The sequence below is a fragment of the Polypterus senegalus genome, chromosome 1 (genome assembly GCF_016835505.1).
Source record: "Polypterus senegalus isolate Bchr_013 chromosome 1, ASM1683550v1, whole genome shotgun sequence".
In the NCBI taxonomy this organism is placed as follows: domain Eukaryota; kingdom Metazoa; phylum Chordata; class Cladistia; order Polypteriformes; family Polypteridae; genus Polypterus; species Polypterus senegalus.
The window spans coordinates 298,971,373-298,995,197 of record NC_053154.1 but is presented as its reverse complement, the minus strand read 5'-3'; the positions used below and the strand labels follow the sequence as shown (position 1 = coordinate 298,995,197).

Here is a 23,825-nt window from a genome sequence, read left to right as displayed (position 1 = left end):
TTTGGACAGAGACAACTTTTTTTTCATTTTGGTTCTGTACATTACCACAATGAATTTTAACTGAAACAACTCAGATGCAGTTGAAGTGCAGACTTTCAGCTTTAATTCAGTGGGTTGAATAAATAAATAAATGAAATATTTATGTACCTAACTATATACATTAGCTGATTTGTTTTGTATATTAATTTGAATAAAACACTGAAGTAAAAATATAAAGCTTATTTAATTTAAGCATTTATTCATTTAATCATGAAGAGATAAATATAAATTTAGCTAAATAAAGAAACTTACCATTTATCACCCAGAGGTTCATATTCAAAGAGTAATGATAGTAAGTTGTCTTACTCTTTGTATCCTCTCAATTCTCGGCTGTGGTACAAACAGAGCACAGTTGATACAAAGCTTTTAGAATTAAGAAAGTTAATTTGTCTTAATTTAGTGGCAAAGTCGCATTGCTTTCAGGTTCAATTTTATTATCAAATGTGATAAAGAAACACTTCTTAGGTATTAGCTTTTAACATTCTTTAAATACGTCACAATGTTCCGGGATAGCATTTGGCACTGTACTGTTGCTCTTCTTTATTCATTGGCGACTCTCTTAACACTAGAGTTACAAAAGCTTACGAAAAAACTTGTAAATCCGGCCCACCTTAAATCCACTGGCACCTCTCCATCAGCCTCTTTTGTCTTGTAAATGTGTCGATAAACCCAAGCAGCAAGCAACCTGCTATCCCATCCTCCCACCACCACAGAAAATGCAAAAACCTCTCCCAGCTCAAGCCTTGTTTATCAGGGAGTCAGGTACCTAAAGCTGTATAGTGTAAATAATATATTGTTATTTGGAACACATGCATTTCATGTGTGTTCTGTGTCTACAAAGATCTATGTAAGTGTAGGATGACAGAAATGTTGAACACATACCTTAAAGACAAACTTTTTTTGTTTTAGTACTAACAACAAAATTTTGACATGAAGTGTATAATGTGTGAAGACTGAAGACCAAATATCAAATAAGCACTTTCACAAAAAGTACAAATATACAAGAACAAGTGCGCTTTTATTCAAGACTATAACCGAAGACAAAGAAATCAGTTTAGTGTGCCTTGTTGTAGCGACTTCTTTCGTAGTACAGCGGTAAGAACTGCTGACCTTTATTCAAAAGGTTGGGGTTCGAGCCTTCCCGTGTCTCAAAATAAACGTATAATAAAATATCATTAACATAAATTGAGTGTTTTTTAATATCCTTTTATTTGAATATAAAATATTGCAAGAGCACACAACTCTATCAAGCAAATGAAAATAACATAGCAAGTAAAATAGTAAGTTTTGGAAACAATCCGTGAAACTCAGCATTCCACTACCACCCAAATAAAAGAGCCTTATGATTAGAGAGCCTTGTCTATAATAGGTATATGTATGGGATAAAACAGCAAATAAAATAATGAGGTTGAGCAAAGGCCCAACATGTTTACTTTAAGATTACATTAATGAGTTCTTGCCAGACTCTGATGAAGTACCCATTTGAAGAACGTTTGATTTTTTTCCCCACACATTTATAGAATATTGCTTTCCCACTGAGTTAAGAGGGTTGATTAGGATTCTTCCCAATAAACAACATTCATTTTAATGCAAGTTGTGTAGAATATTAAAGCTTTCCATAGCACACTTTAATTGCATTTTGTATTACTCCAGGTATTGAAGTTAAGGAATTAAGAGTGATTTTTAAATTGAAGGATACCCAAAAAATAAACCATCAGCAAAAATTATTGTTCAAGCATAGGTCAGTCTCAAAACACATGACCTAGTGATGCTAGCATTTGATGTCGTTGCTTACAGGTAAGATCTTGCCCTTAATATACTGTATTTGAGGCAATTTTAGATTACATATGTCTGATCAGTGAGAATTAGGACATTCTTTGCGCATATTAAACTACAGTGTATTTTATGAATAACTGAATTCCTTTTCTTTTCTCAAATTTTAATTTAAAGATCCCTTCCTATTATTCTGTAAAATCATTAAGGGTTAAGGGCCTTAAAATGCTCTGGATATGCTGTCTAAATCTTCATTTACTGTGCTTGTAGCCAAGAATAGATATACAGAACATGAAAAGTGAGTTACGGTGTGCAGATTGTTTTTGCAAAATGTTTCTAAATTGAATATAGAAGAAAAAGATTGTTGCTGGAAGGTGAAAATTTTAACTTAATAAAAGTATGCAAATATATGATTAATATAAAGATCTATAAACAATACAATCTGTAGTGACTTCTATAGATTGAATACTGCACAGTTTTAAAAAGGTGAAAATAGGTGATAATCATGATATGGACACATATAGAAGCTTCTTTGACTTAAATGTACCCACATTGGTTTGGTATCTTTAATAAACTGTGAACCACTAAGTTGCTTATAAGCTGATAAAAATTTGTTTTATTTAGTGCACAGAGTGGGGTATAAGAAGACTTTAAACAGGGTTTCCTTTCAATTGCTAGCCAACGTGGTATACATTAGTGGACTTTTACTAATGTCCAGTAATTTCCAGTATTTTTTTATTGTAAGAACCAATGTTATTATAGCTTTGCCTTTTTATTTTAGTTTTTATTTTTATATTTTTTCTGACCTTACTTGGAAATTCAGTTTAATTTTAGTTTTCCTTCATCGTGCATTTTTAGTTTTAGTTTAGTTTTTATTTCACAAAGACATTTCTATTTCATTTTTATATCTATTAGTTTCAGTTTTAGTTTTAGTAATTATGACATGGAGCTCCTACAGAGTTTAGTTTTGTGTCACTATCAGACAGAACTGTACACTTAACTGTACACTTAAGGTTTGGATACGAGTTTAATGTTAGTGGAAGCTTACTGCACTACATGGTTTACAATCTGGTTTTGATTTTGTCTGATAAAAACAAGCATAATCAAAACTAGATAGTGAATATGAACAATTTTCTAAGTTTTAAAATATTTTCTCATGAAAACCACGGGGGCTTAGGAAGAACAGGACTCTTAGACTTGAATCAGTGTGCAGACCCCACCTAGCAGTATTGAGGGAAACAAAGAACCACAAACATGTAGTGTGAATGTTAGGGGCAGTGAGACTTGAATAGCCCAACATAAAGAACAGTAAACCCATAATGAGCAAAAGCAGGTAATAGGAGTACGGATAGGCATAAAACGACAGAGATAGCATCTGAGAGTAAGAACAATATATAAATTATCTAAACCTGTTTATCCAGAGTAGGATTGCAGGAAACCTGGAGCCTACCGCAGCAGGTTTGGATGTAAGGCAGGAAAAATCCCCGGTATACAATGAGGTTGATGTTAAGAACAAAAAGAATATGATATTTCAACTATCTATATTGACAGAGAGAGAGAGAAACATGAAAAAAGGGAGACAAATATTTTAAAATATAATTCTGCTAATGGATTACTTTCACAATATCAGGTGTTTTGCGTTAAGAATATGAACCAAAAAAGATAAATGAATAAATATAGAATAAATACAAAAAACCCATAGTATGTTTAGTTTTTCATCACTTGGCAGACTCTCTTCGCCTACCTACCTTTGTTTGTTTCGCTTCATTGTTAAACAATGTTTTTAAAGCAAAAGTGATTGGTCAGCAACAATATGCTGATCTTGTGTGATGACCTAGTCAGTGTCTCAATCAGTACCATTTTATTTTCAAAAACCAGGAGTGGTCTCCCGTACACTATCTTGTATACTTGGATATGGGGATGGATATTTGAGGTGTAAACCACAAGAAAATTATTATATATTTTTATATTATGTACGTTAAGGAACCATCAACAACAAATCAAATCAAATTAATAATATATTGAACAATGATTATAAAAGTAAATTTGAGTAAATCGGACTCTACAGCTGCATGAGTAAAAAAAAAAAAAAAAGTGTTCAGGTAAAGTACCACTTCCGGGTGATGTATTTGGCCCAAATACACATTTACAATTGTAGTGTAACAACCACATGCCGAATTTCATACATCTATCTAGTTGCATTTTTGAGTTATCGTGTTTATATACACACAGACATACTTGCACACACATACCATTTCAAAAAATTGTATTTTTGGACTCTGGTAGGTCTATAACGTCAAGATTCATCAAAATATCGAGGTCGAATGTTTTCATGTTTATTTTAACTTTCTCTATACCTCGTATATGAGAAAGTAAACACGATTTCTCCTGTGCGAAGTGGCAGGTGAATTGCCGTCAACAAAAAGCAGTCACCTGAAAAATAAATTGAAACATTACTCACTTGTGATTTTTCTGTCCATATGGTAAATGTTTTGTTGACCAGCACATTCTGATTTCAGCCGTTTTAATTACATCTTGATATACAACAAGCGCAAAGAAAGGCAGCACGTACATAAATTGCTTTCTATTTCACACGATTTACATACCCGTATTCAGCTTGCTCTGTCACCACAAATTCTGTTTTAGAGTTAAACTTACAAAGGTTAAAGACTAATGGCAAGAATATTCATTCAAAAACGAAAACTAAAAATATTTTAGTAAATTATTATTTTATTTCAGTTAGTCTTTCCAGTTACTTTAATAGTTTTATTTAGTTTTAATTTTTCATTTTGGTTTTGTTAATTATTTTATTTCAGTTTATGAAAACGTTTTTTTAATAATAGTTTCAGTTTTGATTTTAGTTTTCGTTAACTATAATAACCTTGGTAAGAACACTTGCCATCCATAGAAATAAAAGTTGTTATGGCCATGCCACCTTCTGCTTTAGGTCTCTGTAGAGTCGCCTTTTCAATGTGTAGCCATTTTCAATGTAGTTATTCCCAGATATTTAAAGTGTGCTGATACTATTAGTGGAAACTTTTCCAACCTCTTCTGAGGTGCCAGAGAATTCACTGGAAAAAGCACTCTTTTATTCAAGCAAATTTTGAAACCAGGGATCTTACGAAATTCACTTGGCACGTTTAATATTAATGTAGGTCTGGGATTCAAAGCACTATATCATCAGCATAAGTACATACTTTCTGTTCCATCTTTTCCCTTACAATCCCTTATGATACTTTTACCTGTGATTGCTTCTAGACATAAGTAGCTAGTGATTGAGTAGTTATCTCAAATAGCATTGCAAATAAGAATTGCTTTATGTGCACCTTCTCTTGTTATTTTATAATCCACATCCACTACCCATGAACGTTTGTAATTTGGTGGACATTTTGATCCACAGAGCAAAGTCAAGTGTCAGTCTTGGCATGATATAATGTAACCTATGGGACATAAGGTATCACCGTAAAATAAAAGCCTGAAAACTTACTGAGTATGTACTCTTTGAAGTGGCAAAAGTGTTGATATAAGAGGACCTTCTGTGTTTATGAAAATGTTTCTGGAAATAGTTTTATTGCATATTCCTGGTATTGTATTTCTCAAAGTAAGGATACATTTTCAGTTAACTTGTGAAATAGAAGTGATCTTCCTTGGAGGAGTTCTCACATAAATAAATTAAAATACCATGATACCGTGGAATATAGCCGGAAAAGTTTACTGTGATTTTGTATTTCGAGAGGAAACCATGGCTCGAGGGTGAATGGTTATTGCAGAAGAATACAAGCATTAAGTGAGCATACACAGCCACATAGTAAAATGTCTGAATGTCATAATGTTTTGGTTTTTATTTTGAAAATAACATGTATAAGCTATTTTATGCTGTGTGTGTGTGTGTGTGTAATCTCAAGCCACAGATCAATGCTCAGAATCTTTCTTTGCTTGAAAAAAGGACATGTTTGGTATCCAAACATCCCAAGCCCCTTAGGTTCCATTATAAAATGCCCACACTAGCTTTTTTTTAATTTTTAGAAAACACTCAATTTTACAACGCAATTTTGCATGGCAGTACTTTGACTTAAAAAATACTGAACATATCCATTAAGACTTGCTGTATGAATCAGGACATCACTTTCTACAATTGATAAAAACTAAGTGGTAATGCATTGTATGATGCAAGTAGACTGTCTTTTGTGTAGGTTTCCATTATTAGGCATAACAGTAATCATTGTTAAAGAAGCTTTTTTGGCAGCATGGTGGCATAATGGGTAATGCTGTTGCCTCACAGATCAGTCCTGAGTTTGAATACTATTCTGGTTATTGTTCAGGGTTTTCCTCAGATAAATACATTTTCCTTTCACACCCCAAACATCTAAACATCATATATATATATATATATATATATATATATATATATATATATATATATATATATATATATATATATATATATATATATATATATATATATATATATATATATATATTTGTACCATGTTGCCAGGATTTCTTCAGTAATCCAGAATTGGATTAAGCAAATTTGCCAATGTTACGTCGTATTTAATTTTAATGTTAACATTTTTATATAATAATTTGCTATGATTTTCACAAAATATAAAATTTTGAAGAAGAAAGAAGAAATAACATTATCAAACTTTTTACTTAATTTGTTTCTGGTTTGCAACATCAAGCACAAAGCAGGAACCAAGCCTGAACAGGACACATTCATTCACATGCCCACATTCCTTCTCATATAGCCAGTTAGACCAGAGTTAAACTGTGTTACTTTGAGTCAGAGATCATGTCACACTTAAGTTGTTGTATCTGTAGTTTCCTTGAGGATTTCAGAATACATGACCCAGTATTGGAGAAGCTGAAAGATTAAATAACTCTTCCACAGGTTCTCAGCAAGTTTCAGATATCCTATGGTGCCGTAAAACTACTGCTACATCAGCCCATTTTGGAAGTTAATAACCTGAAGCAAATTGGAATAAGAACTGATGCACTGAATGAAAGAAAACAAACAACATGGAGAACAACCAAGCAGTTGCTACTGCTGCCGTTGCTCTCTCTGTTTCACTAATAGTAATACATTTTATTTATATAGCACATCTCCCTTGCTTTCCTTTGTATGTATCGTATTTCTGGCAGAGTGCTCATTGGTTACCAGCGCCTATAGAAGTGCCCTCAGACTTGTGACAGTATGGCTGAGTTGCTGTGAATACCATAATGCATGACTAATGCTCATGGCTGTACTCAGCAACTGTTTGTAAAGATTATGTAATTGAAGACCAGTGACTCAAAATTGCTGGAAATGTGTTTCAATTGTGACAGGGACTTAACATGCACACATTTGAAGTTTTGGTGGAAAACAGAAGTACTTTTAGAAAAACCCTTGTATAACAAGAAGAAAATGTACAGACACCACAGTACCTGACAGCAGGATTTCAACAAAGACTGTTGGATCTGTGAGGCTGCTGGGCTAACCAGTGCAATTTTGTGCTGCCTTGAAATAAAAATAATTAAATAGTAAGTCAAGTATAAAAATCTTGCCTTACTAATTTAGTTTTCAAGTGTACCCTGCTGCCTTGCAATAAGAAGATCTTGGGTTCACATTCTGGGTCCTTCCTCTGTGGAAGCGCTTTGAGTAGTGAGAAAAGCATTACTATAAATGTAAAGAATTATTATTATTATTACTTTCAAAACCTAGTTTTCAGTCTCTTTCCCTCTTGTTAAACCCTCTTCAGTTAATGTGAAGTGAGGTAACCAGTCTGGTTAACTACAGTTAGAGGCTGCTGAGTGTTCCTACCAGTGAGCCTCTTTGAAGTTATGCTCCTTTATTCTAAGGTACTATGGCTGTGGAATGGTGGTTCCAGAATGTCTAGAAGGTTGTCGTGTGCTGGATCTAGGGTGTGGAGCTGGAAGGGACTGTTTTCTACTGAGCCAGTTGGTTGGAGAGGAGGGTCATGTAACAGGAATTGACATGACAGAAGAGCAGGTAGGCCCAATGTAAAATTTATGTTTCTGAGTTTAATTTTAGCAAAATGGCTTACACAATAGTTGAATGATGTTAAAATGTCATGATCAGTGACTTTGAAATTCTTGTAATACCTCATATAATGAACAGAAACTACTGTGTCATAGAAACGATTATTAATTCTTTCAAACCGTTGGCCTTTATGGTACATTAATAATGGAGGTCTGTGAAAAGGTAGTTTATGTTTTTTTTGTGTTACACTTCATAAAGTCAGAAGAGAAGTGTGACAGGATTCCGTTATTTTCACTTTCCAGACCTGACACACAATAAAATTATATTTAACTTTTGTGACATTGTAGTTCTATGGAAAAGTATTTGCCCTTTTTAAGATTTTCACATTTTTGCTTATTTGTTATCATTTAGTTTATTCACTCAGATATTTATTGTACAGTGATGGATTGGTGTCCTGTCCTGGGTTGTTTTCTGCCTTGCATCCAGTGCTGCTGGGATAGGCTTTGGCCCAACATGACACTAATTTGGATTAAGCAGCTGAAGCTGTGACATTGTCTGTATTTAATAGCGTCATGCGCATGGGAAACAGCTTGAAGGCTTAGGTGATGGCCACTGGCAAAACACGGAACCAGTGCTGCGACCCAAGGAGAAGCACACGACTCCTCCCTGCTGCTATGAGTTCAGGGAACTAGGACATACCATCCCCAACTGCCCCTCTCTGTCGCAGAGTTTAACTTATGTTAGTCATCTTTAAGTAACTAGGCTAAAGGAAAGTTAAATAGGCTCAACCTATTTATTCTTTTAACTTTACAACCAAATAAAATTACAAGTACTGACTCATTTACAGGGTGAGAACAAAAGAAAAATGCATCACCACACTTCAAACACACTCCACTGCAGATTGTTCATGAAATGCAAACAATATTGTAATATACCATCATTAAGTCATATGAACCCTGTAAAAGTAATATGACACTTATATCAATTCTTAAATATGGTAAAATTCTATATTTAAAGATGACCAGATTATACTGTACTGTTGAAATTTGGCTGTAAATTAACAGCAATTTGTAACAAGGTATACAGTACATAGGTCCTGACCTATTGACTACTCTGTAGGCACATACCTGACTCAGCTGGTTGAATGGTAAGGTGTTACTTAGTGAATTTGGTATACTCCATGATCTTGTTTACTCAGAAAATGTTTATAACTGACTTCTGTTGCTGTCTCTATGTTCCTTCACATATACATGCTAAACCCCTTAGACTGTGACTCTGGTACTTATTAACATGAATTATATTTAAATACTTCATTATATGTATTTTAGTAGAGTAATACTGAAATTACTCCTAAGAAAGGTACAGAAATCTTCAGCCTTTCTGCCTCCACTAGTATTTTAATCTTACAGGTGCAAACAACCAAAAGTAAAAATACAGGGTCCTGGCTGTTACAACCAGTACATGACTGATCCTTTGGTTCAATCCCCAGGCAGCAAAGCAAACTATAAACTTATTTTTAGGGTTCTAGTTACACTTGGTAGGTGTTACCACCAAATAGCAACTCCCTATACTCCATTTTAATTTGCTGAGGATAGTTTTCCTTTCTATGTTCAAAGGGTTCGTCCCCCAGTGGCTGTTGTGTGGTGGTGAATTATTGAATGAGACAGACCTCCTTTTGACTCCAAGTGTGCCATCTTAGAGTGTCAGTATGTGCTTTTTCTATTTTATGTGTTTCAGTTTTCACTGTGCAGCCACCTCTGATGCTCAGATGAAGGTGGATTCCCTTGCTGTCCATGAGGTCCACCGCTTTGAATCCTCTTGGACTAAACAAAAAACAAAGAAACATTAAGGAACAACTTGAGTAAATTTATGTTAGGTAGAATGGCCAATGAGGGCTTGGCAGTCTTTTGGCCTTGGAACCCCTGTAGATTTTGTGGTTTTTTTTCTCTGTTTTTTAATTTGTATTTCATTCTGTTCCACCAAGCCATCAGATGTTATCATTGGACTAATCTTTAGTAATTTAACAAAATAATACTATATATAAGGACTCTACTTTTGTACTATTTATAGCATATATCCATTTTATGTAAGTCTGCTGTTTATTTTTTTTCTATTCATTATTATTCTTACCTCTTTTTAATTTGTATTTCTTTTCTTGCAATATTTCTTTGACATCTTTTAAAGCACTTTGAGCTATGTCATGTGTTTGAAAATATACTATAGAAATAAATGTTATCTGTTGGGTTTTAAACTAACAGCTGTCTCAGGACACAAACTAATGACAACTTTAAGCTGCTTGTTTTAATACAAGTTTTATTTTTCCAGGATACATACATAAATTATAATTAATTTTGATTGTTTTCTTCACACATCACTTGGTAAATTTGTTACTTTTTAAATAAAATGTAAGTGCAAGTAGTTACGTAACATGCATGCAGAGGGTCAGAATGTGAGTCAGATGTTAGCATTCATGTCTAAATATTTCAGGAATTATCTTCCAATGGCAAAAGTGTTTAAATCTACTCTATATACAGTATACTGTACAGTATATAAAATCCTAATCCTAAAAGTGCAACGATTTTATGTCATGTTTTATGTCACACTTTAATTATTTTAAAACTACATACTGTATATACATGTTTGGTATCATTCTTTTCAGAATTTATTGAACTTTAATGTGATGTGTTAGATTTTCAGATTCTTATTCCGTTTTTAAATTATAAACTAAAAATATCAAGAACTCACGTCCCACAAGACAAGACTTTGTGCCAAGAGATTTAACTACGACAGGGCCAGAAATAAAAGACAAAGAGTAGGACAGCTGCTGTACAGGCTTTTAAATGTTTGGAGCTTCCGTGAGAGATGCAGATAACGCAGCACTGCAGCAGCAGCGAGCCAGCAGTTGATTGAGCAAAGAGGAGATAAAAAACTCTTTGTTTCCCATTGTATCACCATTTAAGAGGTGGTTTTGGAGGATAACCTCGTCTCCTTGGGGTGCGTTCGGCCCCCCTCTTCACAATGTGAGCGGCAGAGGCACGAAGTGGCTGCCGCGTAGTGTAGGCAGGGGAGGTTGGCGAGCGAAGCGAGCAGGGGGGAACCCCCTAGTGTTAAACATAAGGTTATAGGTAGTGTTGTGCTTAAGTCCATGACTACTATAAATAGATATATAGATATAGATTTGCTCAGAATTTGTCACAATCATCAATACAGGATTTGTAGCTGGAGTTAAATACAAGCAAGAAAAAACAATGTGCAAGGAAGTGACAGATTTATTCAAGTGCCATACTGTCTGGACATTTCATGAAAATTTCACAAATATGGCAAAACGTTTGTTCTGAACTAGGATATACAGGATTAGAATTGAGGCAAGAATTGTACAGATGATGTAACATTGAAGAGAAAATAGTTGAACTGGTCCTTAAACAGTCCTGGGTGATTTAACAACTGCTGAGAGATTACTGGCACCACCACTTGCCACTGGTATTGTAAGATTTTAGTCTGTTAAAACCTATTAATGTAGGACAAAAACCACTAACCAGATTCAATGATGTAGTATCCAGAGGTAAAACACGTGTCATGGATTTGCGTTTTTAATGCACATTTGCTGATCATTGTTATTACCAAAGAAGCCGTAGTGTTTCCAAAGAGGAGGTGATTTGGTTTGATTTTGCTTGGACTTGATCTTCCCACTTTCTATGTCTGACCACTTTGCTAACCAGTGCAGCTTTCAGAGGCAACTCTAAACTGTCGCAGCAGAAAATTAAAAGAGGTGGAGACGAAGCTTGATAACATAGTAGAGACTTGAAAAGTTATTTTATCTTTTTTTTTTACCCGAATGTCTGAGCGTTGGATAATTCTTTGTGCTAGCATATTCTGAAATTTCATATTATCAGACTTTAGTTGCAGAGTGATTTGACTTATGCCATAGCATGATCGAGTACTGTATATATCAGACTGGATGCTTTTTGAAACAAGTGTTAAAGAGCAAGTCTACAAAATTGATTATCACAAATAAAGAGCTCTAAGCTCACATAGGTAGCTTCTAGCTGGTGGAATGAACTACCCACCTGCATTCAAAATTCTGACTTCCTCAATGTGTATAAGAAGCGTTTGAAGACTTATTTGTTGTCTCTATATATACAGGTGCTGACCCATTGACTACTCTGTAGGTAAATATCAAGTATGTCATGAGTGCCTCCATGTACATGGGTGCTAAACCACTGACTACTCTGTAAACAAGCAGCAAGGATTAGAGCTTGATGCATGCTGCAACATGGAGCCAGTGGAGTGACCTGAAATGAGGAGTGACATGTGCAAGGCTCAGCTGGTTGAATATGAGAGAAGTCACTGCATTTTGAATCATCTGCAGCGGCTTGGTAGCACCAGCTGGTACCTTTGGCAGTAAGGAGTTGCAGTAATCCAGATGTGATGAGATCAATGGTGGGACCAGATGTTGTGCTGCATACTCCTTCAGATACAACCTGATCTTGAAAATACTATGCAGACTGAATCTGCATGAACAAGGGACAGTTACATTGTGATCAGTGAAGAATAACCGGTCATCAATGACCATCCCAAGGCTGTGTGCTGACTTGGCAGATTAGTGATAATGAGGCAAGCTTTACAGAGATAGGGTATGAAATAGATGGACTGGCTGAGATAACACGGAGCTTTGTCTTTTCCAGCTGGAGATGGTGGATGGATGCTGGATATCAGTGAGACATCTTAAGTTTTTAGATGAGACCTTGTGGTCCCCCTGGAGGGAACAACAGATACAGCTGTGTGTTGTCACAAACTCCACACAGAGCCATAGCAAGGTTTGGGGCAGCCACCCATATATTAATTTCCTTGCTGCAAAGTTGCAAATAAATGACAGCACTGATGTCCAAAACAGAACTTAGGGAATAGGGGAAAGGTGAAGGCATTTAAAGGTCAGGACCGGACATGACATCAAGGGGGCCGGGATCGGAAGGGTCCTCAGCCATAGGCTCGAGTCTGAACGTGACATCAAGGGGGCCGGAGCCGGCAAGGTCTTCCTCTATAGGTCTGGACCCGGAAGAGACGTCAACAGGGCCAGGTGGAACTTCCCATGAATGGTTTGTAGGAAAGCAGGAAAAAAAATCAGTGCACTCTGCCACATCCCAGTTGGATTCGAAATTACCCTTACTCAAGCCCTTTAGCTGCCTCCCATGTGCACGTGTGTGGCAGTATCTACAGCACCGATATGAGATTTCATGGTATTGGATGATTGGTTCTAGTGTAATAGGACCTCATGCAAGCGCTCCTTAGCTGTGTGACATTGCTAATCTAGGGCAGGATACAATAACAGCCTTTGTCACACAGGCCAAAGTGATGTCCTTTTGCTCAGTTACTCTGTCATTTTACTGCATCCGCTCATTGAGTGGTAGTCCTAAGGCACTGAGCACTGTTACTTGTGTAATGCAACTATGATTTGAAACCCTCATTTGGAACCTGTCCCTTTATATCTTGCTGTTTGCTGGCATGCAACAGGTGATGTGCATTCTGGTGTTCCCAGGGAAATTGGAATCATTTGGTTCAGTTTAATGAAAAGATCTAGATTGTTGGCTCAATGATTTGTTTATATATTTCATTGAGTACCAACTTTTATACCAATCTTTCCCCCAGTCCCACAAAGCTCTGACCCTCCCCATATTGTGCAATATTTATGTAGAAGGACAGCCAGTTTGGATAGAAATTAAAGATAGGACCGCCTGTCCCAGTGCAGAAAAAGGGCCAAACAAGGCACTGATAGAGAAGGAGAAAAAAGTCACTGGCACAAAGACATACATTGTATGTGCCACAGCAAAATAAAGGACACTGACGGGGGGCAGTATACTCTGCAGACAGACAAAGGCACCTTCAAAAGAGTGATTTAATTTTGGAGGTGGCAGCATCTCTGGAGCACTGTCTCAGCTATTGTGCTGTGGAAGACTTGGAGCTGCATTACCATGAAGGGCCACCAAAGGTTACTGTAACTTGGCTACTAAGGGAGTTTGTTAGTCCTGATTCTCACCTTGACAGTGACAGCAGAATAAACCTAGAAGTGGTCCTAAGACACTAGTCAAGGCCCAGTTTAGTGTTTAGGATTATGGACAAGGACACACTGCTTGAGAGGAGAGGACAGACAGAGAGCGGGAGAAAAGGAGGGATTGGCCCACATAGCCACCAATACACAGCCAGCCTGTCCAAGATTCTGGATTCAGCAGCTCTTTATGTAGGGCCAAAGAGGCTCTGAGTTTTTTTGATTTTCTGTTTTATACTTTAACCCTGGTTTTCGTACAGCTCATCTTTTAGTTTTTGATTTTCTTTAAAACTTTCTTCTTGGATTCTGTGCTTGCATTGGCATTACTCTGGATTTTCAGTCAACTTGACAGAGCCACCTTGTAAAACACCCTTGAAATTTTACTACTTTCAGATCTGTTTAATTGTAGTATTTGGGTTAATACAGAAGCATACAATAAAAAAAAAACTAAAGGCTGAATATGATAAGTTTTAACAAGGGACAGAAACCACACACATACACACATTCTGAGACTAATTTTATATGCATCTCATCTCATTTTCTTATTCCTTTGCCCTAGTAAGGATTGCAGGGAAATCCCAGGAATTTCCAAGACAGAAAAAAAGATATAATCCCTCTAGCGTATCCTGGGTCTGTCTCAGCGTTTCTAACTTGTAGGATGTGGCTGAGACTCCTAAGCAAAAATGAACGCACTTACAAATCCTGACGCCAAGAGAGGCCTTAGACACAAATACGATAAAATTACATTACTTCTATCTATAGCCAGAAAATTTGATTAGTAATACAAACAAGAAAGAATGGTTAGCGTGGACGTCCTTCACAAGATTCACGATAGGGAACAAATATGACATGAGTGCGTTTGTACAGTAAATATGACTGACAAGGAGGACGAGTAAATCATTTTAATCCTCCTTAATATGGTAAGTGTCTGTCCATGTGTCCGTTCAGTGGCTGTGTCTCTGTCATTCCAACAGATGACACATCACAAATATTAACACTGCTTTTATAAGTCTCATACCGAATGGCATATAACAGCGACATGCATTGCATAAAGCACTGCAAACATCACCACTAATGTCTACTTTGATTACTTAGATTTCAACTCATCTCAGACGTGTAGCACAGCTAATCATATTAATAAAGCAATGCCTAAAGCTGGTGTGATGCAGACATACAGTAACTGTAGAAAACCCCAGTATAGTCCGCTAAAAGCTGCCTCAGCATCCAAAGACAAAAGTGTATTAGGCGATCCTTAACAGGAAGCAGCTGTATCTTGTTTAGCATGGATAATGCAATTTGCTTAGGTTTCTGTAAATTAATGTTGGTTTTAAAAAAATAACAGTAATGGTGATTAGAGACAAGTTCAAAAGCTGCTGTCCGAATCTTGGACTTTGTTGCATGGTCTTTTGTATAAGCCGAAAGTGTTTACTTCAGCAACAAACTGCTTCAGACAGTTAAGAGTATGAATTTTACTCTGTTTCACAATTCTTAATCCACACAAGGCTTTAACCATATAAAACACCATGTGTATTATTCTTTAAATACTGATCTGTCGACAGATGCTGGAAACACAAGGGTGCATTTCCCCAGGATCAGATTCTAGTAAAAGACATGTGTGCCCATCCTGAGATTCGGAACCCAAACGGCATGCTAAACAAGATCCAGTTAATACATCTCTTACACAGGTGCAGACCACATAAGCTACAACAGACTTGACATAATACTTCATTAAAATCAATCCGGTTCCATGACTTCAATGGCTGACAAGTGTTTGAGAAAATATACACAGGTCTTGAGACTTCAGCCTTGAAGTTGAACAGTCTTTCACACTGTGCTTAAATAGGTCACCGGCCATCGTCACTCTATGGGGAAAAAAAAGAAATGTCAAGCGAAAAAACATGTTGGAATGGATGAGTGAACAATACACTTACAGTATGCACAAACAAGCACAGCTGAGGTTTTCAAGAGAAACAGAACAATTGTTTCAACAATCAGTTACCAGTGGCAAGTAGATTTAGCAGAGATGTCTTATTACTCCAAATTCAATGATGGATATAAAATTTATCCTCACATGTATCGATGTGCTCTCAAAATATGCTTGGGCTGTGTAAATAAAAGGCCAAGACATGGAAAGAAGTTTCTCTGGGTTTTAGTTTGATCTTTAGACAGGGTTGAGTTCCTAAAAAGCTACAGACAGACCAAGGCAAAGAATTTTATAACACATTGATACAAAAACTTCTAAGACAGAACAATATTGTACATATTGTCATGAACAGCGATGTAAAGGCCAGCATAGTAAAACGATTCAATAGCACCTTAAAGTCCAAAATGTGGAAATATTTTACATATGCCAATACTTTTCGGTATATAGATGTCCCGTCAGACATTTTGCAAAGTTTTAACCACAGTTTTCACACCACGATTAAAACGAGACCTGTAGATGTGACTCCTGAAAATGCTCTAAGTGTTTGGAAAACAGTCTATGGTAGTGCCGGGCAAAGAAAATCTACTCCGTGCACTTTGAAAATAGGTGATCATGTCCGAGTTTCAAAATTAAAAAGTGTATTCGAAAAGGCTATGAGCAGTCGTTTACAGATGAGATATTTATTATCGTGGACTGTTTTAAAATGGATCAAACCTGTATATAAACTAAAAGATTACGCAGGTGATGAAATTCAAGGGACATTTTATGCAGAAGAGTTACAAAAAGTAAACCCCGATGCTAACCTGGTGTACCGCATCCAGACAACCAGGGCTGTGGAGTCGGTAGATAAATGCTCTGACTCCGACTCCTCAGTTTCTAAATCTTCCGACTCCGACTCCCCGACTCCGACTCCTCTGTATGTATATACTATGCTAATGTATTTTCTACATCCATTGAAGGAAAGGAAGGCAACATACATGTCATTTCACCACAGAACTACTGGCTAGGAAGCCAACACTCTACTATAATGCCAGATTAAAGACAAACACAATTGATTGGCGGCCGCAGATTGCGGGTGTCCACATGGACGGGCAGATCCAGCTTGCTGAAAATCTCGACCACCGCCCCCATCCAAAGTAATGTGATGCATCTGTCTGCTGCAGTGGCTGTCTCCTCTGTCAGCCAGCCGGAAGTTTAGTGCATTGTGTCACTCACCGGCCAGCTGATCAGCAGAACGAGCCTCTGCTGGAGACAGGTAGGGAGACCTGTGTTCTCGGCTCTCGCTATGCGCTAGTGAAGGAGAGCCGACGGAGCTGAGAACACACCAGATGAATTTTCAGGCGTTTGACGCGTGATGACTCGTTGAACGGACGAAAAATCGGCAGTGCATCTGTAAATGTATGGGGGGCTTTAGGCTAGGTTCACAGTTCTCTGTAACAGTGGAACACGACACAATGGAAAGTGGTGCCGCACCTTACCTGTGCATTACATCCCATATAGTGACGCATACAGTCAATGAAAAGCATGCTTTTTTACCATGTTCGTTTTGTGGTAACATTATGCACTGCATGCATTGGGCTTTATTCTTACAGCAGAGAAGTAGTTCATTATGACTGTTTGTGAATTGGGACATTTCAACTTACTTTTTTAATTCCCATTTAAATTTAGTAGGAGTCGGAGTCGGTTAACTTTTTGCCGACTCCGACTCCTCGACTCCGACTCCGACTCCACAGCCTTGCAGAAAACCCTAACCACTCACGGGCATGGTAGAAACAAGCATGTGTTGGTAAAATGGCTTGGTTGGGACAAGAAATTTAACAGTTGGGTCAAGGCTTCAGAAGTGAAAGACAAGGAGTTGAGAAACCAAGAAAAAATGTCTAAAGTCAGAAATGGATTTTATATAACACTGCTGAGTAATTCATCTGCCAGAACTTTTCCCAACAACACGACAGCATCATTAACCGTTCAGGTAGCCAAGACAATAGAACTGCCCAGAGACTGGGAAGTGGCACTGGTGGAACTGACTTACCCAAAAATGTTCAATTCCATCACACAGGATGCACAATTTACACTAATGAATGAGGAAACAAGAGAGTTATTAGATGAAGTGACAGACCCAGAGACAGGATGTACAAGAAGGTTTAGAGAGAGAATCTATTACACACCCAAGGAAACTGGCAGTGCAGCCCAAACACACCATGGGCATCCCATTACCTCAGCCACCTTCCAAACCATACCCTTTATAAAGCAAATCAAAAAGTAAACACCAAGGTGTCTTAAAAACAATAACTTTATTGAATGATTAAAGGACACACACAGTTTGCATCCTTTATCTCATGATCTAACCCAATCCATCCATTATATTTTTTTTAAATGTATGAATAAAGCAGGAGAAAGAGCAGGAAAATATTCACTGATACATACATTATATGATGTGGGCATCATAAATGTTTATGTTGGTGTAATGCACTCATAGACAATAATGTTTTGTACTATATGTTGCAAACTTAATTGAAAAGATTTCTTGAGCATTCTATTCATAAATTTGTCAAAAGAGACTTTGGGTAAATTACAGTATGACACTGCTTAGGAAAATATTCACACAAGCTTGTTTGTATAGAGATCAGTAACCCATTTGAAAAGAAACAAAAACACAAGAATTGTATACAAGTATGAGAACACAATCGAATTGCAAACCAGGTCCAAACCCATCAGTCAACCAGTAATACCCCTAAATAAAAGTGTTTAAGTCAGCACGTTTTATATATTTGTATTTCACTAAATTATGCAAGTCTATTTTCTCTGTTTGGAACAGAGCCGACCACTAAAAGCTGGTCCTCACAGGCTGAATCAGTCGTGCATAAGCATCAACGGGTATCTCTCCCTGCTCAAACACCGACATAGCATCATCCACCTTTCTCTTGACAGATTTAAGAAAACAGGGGAGATTATACATTTTTAGCACAGCACAGACACAGGACACAAGTCTAGTCTTTCTAACCCTCTGGAGCATAAATAAGTTAGATCTATAAGCCGAAGAACGTTTTTAGACAGGCATAGATCCAAATTACCGGTTTAGATTTCTCTGGTTCATGTTCTACCGACTGGTTATCTTCTATAATGATGACACCGGTCTCTGCTTTAGCGGTATGTTTTGTTGCAGAATCCATGTTTTGCTTCTTTCTAGTAAAAGAAAACAGATAATGGTGTCTCCGCGATGGACCAGCGTGAACGCTCGACTGGCCAAGCGACACAGGGACACGGGTAAGCTGGGGTCAGCAAGCTCCAATGCCGCAACGGGCCAGCGAGAGAACAATCGACTGGCCAAGCGATACAGGGACTATGGTTAGCGTAGCCAGTTAAAACCTTGCAAAAGTGGTGGACTCAGCCAACCAACTTCAGCTCAGTCAAAAGAAATGTTAGCTGTAAAACAAGCGTAGGTGTAAATAAAATGGAGAGGAAAGCATTAGGGAAAATAAAAGGAGAGAAAAAAAAAGAAAAAAAAAAACCCAGCACAACTTACCCAATTCTTGTTATTGAGGAGCCCGGGCCTTTGGGTCCAAATATCTGTACTCAAATATGCTTTTGGGCGAGGCTTTTACAACGCGGGGGCCAATCAAAACGTTTTAAGAAAAGATTTTTTAAGATAACCCGCCAACATATTTTTAACCAAACACATGCCTTATGTTAAGCTAGCCAATGGAATTACACCATGCTGGTTCAGGCATGTGCTGAGTGCATCCAGCGCTTCCCAAATTCAGAACCGCCAATCAGCGGCTGGGATGTGAAGAGTCTCTATGGCTAAAAGGCAATATGGCGCGACTGAAAAAAAAATGTGTGAACTTGTCTGTCAATGAAAACGGTGTTAGCATATGAATTTAACAGTAACAGACAAAATCTTTATAATACTGTATAGCAATGGTGGCGCACTCATAGGGCAGCCGCTTTCTAAGCCTGGAGATCTGGTTTTGCGATTTGGGACAAGAGCAAAAATAAGACAGGTCTTTTTAAGTGTGTATATAAGTATCTAAGACAGGTCTTTTTAAGTGAGTATATAAGTATCTAAGACAGGTCTTTTTAAGTGTGTATATAAGTATCTATCTATCTATCTATCTATCTATCTATCTATCTATCTATCTATCTATCTATCTATCTATCTATCTATCTATCAATATTATCATGATTAAAATATTAATGTGTGTTATTCTATCATAGCCCCGTAAACTAATGATAAAAAAAAAATGGAATGCTCTTCTTGTCATTCTTAATAAACACAATTTAATTTATGATACGCCTAGAAGTTGGTAAGACACGCTAGGGCTAAAGGTTTTGTAAATAAATACAAATCCGGTAACGCGTTAATATTTAGGCTTTATATAAGTCATGAATGTGTGTACACGTTTAATTAGTCTTTTTATTCCTGGCATGTTTAACTTGTACATTTAAAAAGAAGAAAAAGCATTATTTTGGTGCATAGCAACCATTTATTAAGTAACTAGGATATGTTACGGAAAAAGAAGCAGCGTTGCTACTCTGTGTATTGGCAAATCGGGGTTCGCACCCGGGCAGAAAAATATGACATTAACTTTTAAAATGAATATATTATTATGACCTTTCATTACGGTGTGTCATTCTTTTATAGACCCATAAATGAAAAGGTAAAATGGAATTCTCTTGTTGTTATTCTTAATACGCGCAATTTAATTTATGATAGGCCTAGAAGTTGGTAAGTCACGCTGGGGCAGACGGTCTTGTAAATAAATAAATAAATAAATAAATAAAAACCCGGTTACGCGTTAATATTTATGTATATATAGGTCATGATGGTGTGTACGTGTAATTTGACTTTTTATCCCTGGCATGATTAACTTGTGCCTTAAAATAAGAATAAAAAAACAAAAAATGAACCAGAGCCGCGGCTGTCTGTGTTGGCGGGTGGCGTACCCGTAGAGCTGTCACTTTCTTAAGCTTGGAGATCTGACAACAAAAGTAAAACATTGACTTTTCAAATGTGTATATTATTATGATTATGCATTACTGTATGTTATTCTATTATAGCCAAGTAAACTAAGTGGTAAAATGGAATTCTAGCAGGAGTTTGAAATGAATAATAGATTTTTACTCGCGAAAGCAGATAGGAAGAGCATTCCAAATTTTAGGGGCCATCACACTGAAAGTTCTGCCACCCATAGTTACTAACCTGTATTTAGCTACGGTGAGTAAATTAGAGTCACGATGATCTTAAATCCTCACCCAGGGTAATCCGCAACACGTTTCTAACGGTTCAAAATCCTTATAAATAATTTTTCGTTACAAAAAGTAACACTCGTCAGGGGGACACTGGAATCTGTTGCTGCTCTTTGAGATGAGGCGAGTGTAGAGGGCCTTGTTGGAACATTCTAGATGTACCCTATTACATAAAATGAAATGATAAAATTCATTGGAATATATGTTTCACCGTCTGTCTATAAGTGATAACGGTGGAACATTCCACAGGTATTACATAAAATAAATGATGCAATTTAATTGTAGCATCTGTTTTACAGTTATGTTTCACCATGTGTCCATAAACGGTAACAGCTGATTACGTCATGTTAGGTGGTTATTGGTCTATTATATATAACATGGACAGAATTACACATTAAATATTTTAATGCATTTTGCATTCCTGGAGCATTATGGCTCGCTTCTTAGATTCGGATGAAACTGATGATCACCTTTCCGATTGCCACAGAATTAAGATTTGTATATTATATATTCCTGCATAATTAGTTAAAAAAAAACAAAACTACTTTGTCCCGGTCTGGAGATTGCTCCCGAAGGGGATATAATGCTATTTGTATGTACAAGGTTAATTTTAAAATACCGCAACTACATTTCTTACCAGGATTTTCAGCACGTGAGAAATTGCTTGAATCTCGAGTAATGACTGTCTCGCCGAAAAAAGAGCACCATAAAGCAACCCAGACATGTCTTAACATTATTATTAGGTATGACAACATCTTGGCAGATCCCAGGTACGAAAAAAAAAAACCAAAAAAACAAACATTTGTTGTTTAACGAATCCTTTCATTGTTAAAACCGATCTGGATGCTGTATGTATTTGTTCAACCAACAAGCAGTGGGGTCTGTGTTCAGTCCAGGCCCGCTGTTCATTGCTTGGAGCTCAATGCACCGCAGCGATAAGACCCTTGCTGGCCTAGGGCCTCACAAATGGGCAAACGGTAGAAAAAGAGAATGGGCGTGTATGATTATTGGGGCCCTTCGGGGATCGGCGAGCTGAGTGAACGGATACGAGTCAGTATTGTATAATAGCGAATAAGATTGTGTTTGCAGCACGTTTATATTGCAAGGTGTGCGCTGGAGAAAAAATCCACGATTTCACGAGTTTATATCCTTATGTGAATAAAACCAAAAGATATCCAAATTATTTATAAGGATTTTGAACCGTTAGAAACGTGTTTCAGATTACCCTGGGTGAGGATTTAAGATCATCGTGACGCTAATTTACTCACCGTAGCTAAATACAGGTTAGTAACTATGGGTGGCAGAACTTTCAGTGTGATGGCCCCTAAAATTTGGAATGCTCTTCCTATCTGCTTTCGCGAGTAAAAATCTATTATTCATTTCAAACTCCTGCTAGAATTCCATTTTACCACTTAGTTTACTTGGCCATAATAACATACAGTAATGCAAAATCATAATAATATACACATTTGAAAAGTCAATGTTTTACTTTTGTTGTCAGATCTCCAAGCTTAAGAAAGTGACAGCTCTACGGGTGCCCCACCGGCCAACACAGGCAGCCGCGGCTCTGGTTCATTTTTTTTTTTATTCTTATTTTAAGGCACAAGTTAATCAAGCCAGGGATAAAGAGTCAAATTACACGTGTACACCATCATGGCCTATATATACATAAATATTAACGCGTTACCGGGTTTTTATTTATTTATTTAGTTTATTTACAAGACCGTCTGCCCCAGCGTGACTTACCAACTTCTAGGCCTATCATAAATTAAATTGCGCTTATTAAGAATAACAGCAAGAGAATTCCATTTTACCTTTTCATTTATGGGTATATAAACGAATGACACACCGTAATGCAAGGTCATAATAACATACTCATTTTAAGACTCAATGTCATATTTTTCTGCCCGGGTGCGAACCCCGATCTGCTGATTTAGAAAGTGACAGCTCTATGCGTGCGCCACAGGCCAATACACAGATATAGCAACGCTGCTTCTTTTTCCTTAACATATCCTAGTTACTTAATAAATGGTACTATGCACCAAAATAATGCTTTTTCTTCTTTTTAAAGGTACAAGTTAATCATGCCAGGAATAAAAAGACTAATTAAACGTGTACATACATTCATGACTTATATATAGATATTAACGCGTTACCGGATTTTTATTTATTTACAAAACCGTTAGCCCTAGCGTGTCTTACCAACTTCTAGGCGTATCATAAATTAAATTGTGTTTATTAAGAATGACAAGAAGAGCATTCCATTTTTTTACCATTAGTTTACGGGGCTATGATAGAATAACACACATTAATATTTTAATCATGATAATATAGATAGATAGATAGATACTTATATACACACTTAAAAAGACCTGTCTTATTTTTGCTCTTGTCCCCAATCCCAAAACCAGATCTCCTGGCTTAGAAAGCGGCTGCCCTATGAGTGCGCCACCATTGCATGTACAGTATTATAAAGATTTTGTCTGTTACTGTTAAATTCATATGCTAACACCGTTTTCATTGACAGACCAGTTCACACATTTTTTTCAGTCGCGCCATATTGCCTTTTAGCCATAGAGACTCTTCACATCCCAGCTGCCTGGTGTGTATCCTGATTGGCGGTTCTGAATTTGGGAAGCGCTGGATGCACTCAGCACACGCCCGAACCAGCATGGTGTAATTCCATTGGCTAGCTTAACATAAGGCATGTGTTTGGTTAAAAATATGTTGGCGGGTTATCTTAAAAAATCTTTTCTTAAAACGTTTTGATTGGCCCCAGCGTTGTAAAAGCCTCGCCCAAAAGCATATTTAAGTAC

The 23,825-nt window shown here is 37.0% G+C and overlaps 1 protein-coding gene across 1 annotated transcript in view; it reads left to right on the top strand.

Moving 5' to 3' along the window:
- Nucleotides 1-1,769: 1,769 nt before the first annotated feature.
- Nucleotides 1,770-23,825, top strand: part of LOC120514408 (arsenite methyltransferase-like) — a 48,367-nt gene continuing 26,311 nt past the window's right edge. The window contains exons 1-2 of the mRNA XM_039734770.1: nt 1,770-1,836; nt 7,654-7,804. Coding sequence (XP_039590704.1) covers nt 1,808-1,836; nt 7,654-7,804 — 180 coding nt within the window. The 5' untranslated portion in view covers nt 1,770-1,807. The remainder of the gene's footprint in view (nt 1,837-7,653; nt 7,805-23,825) is intronic.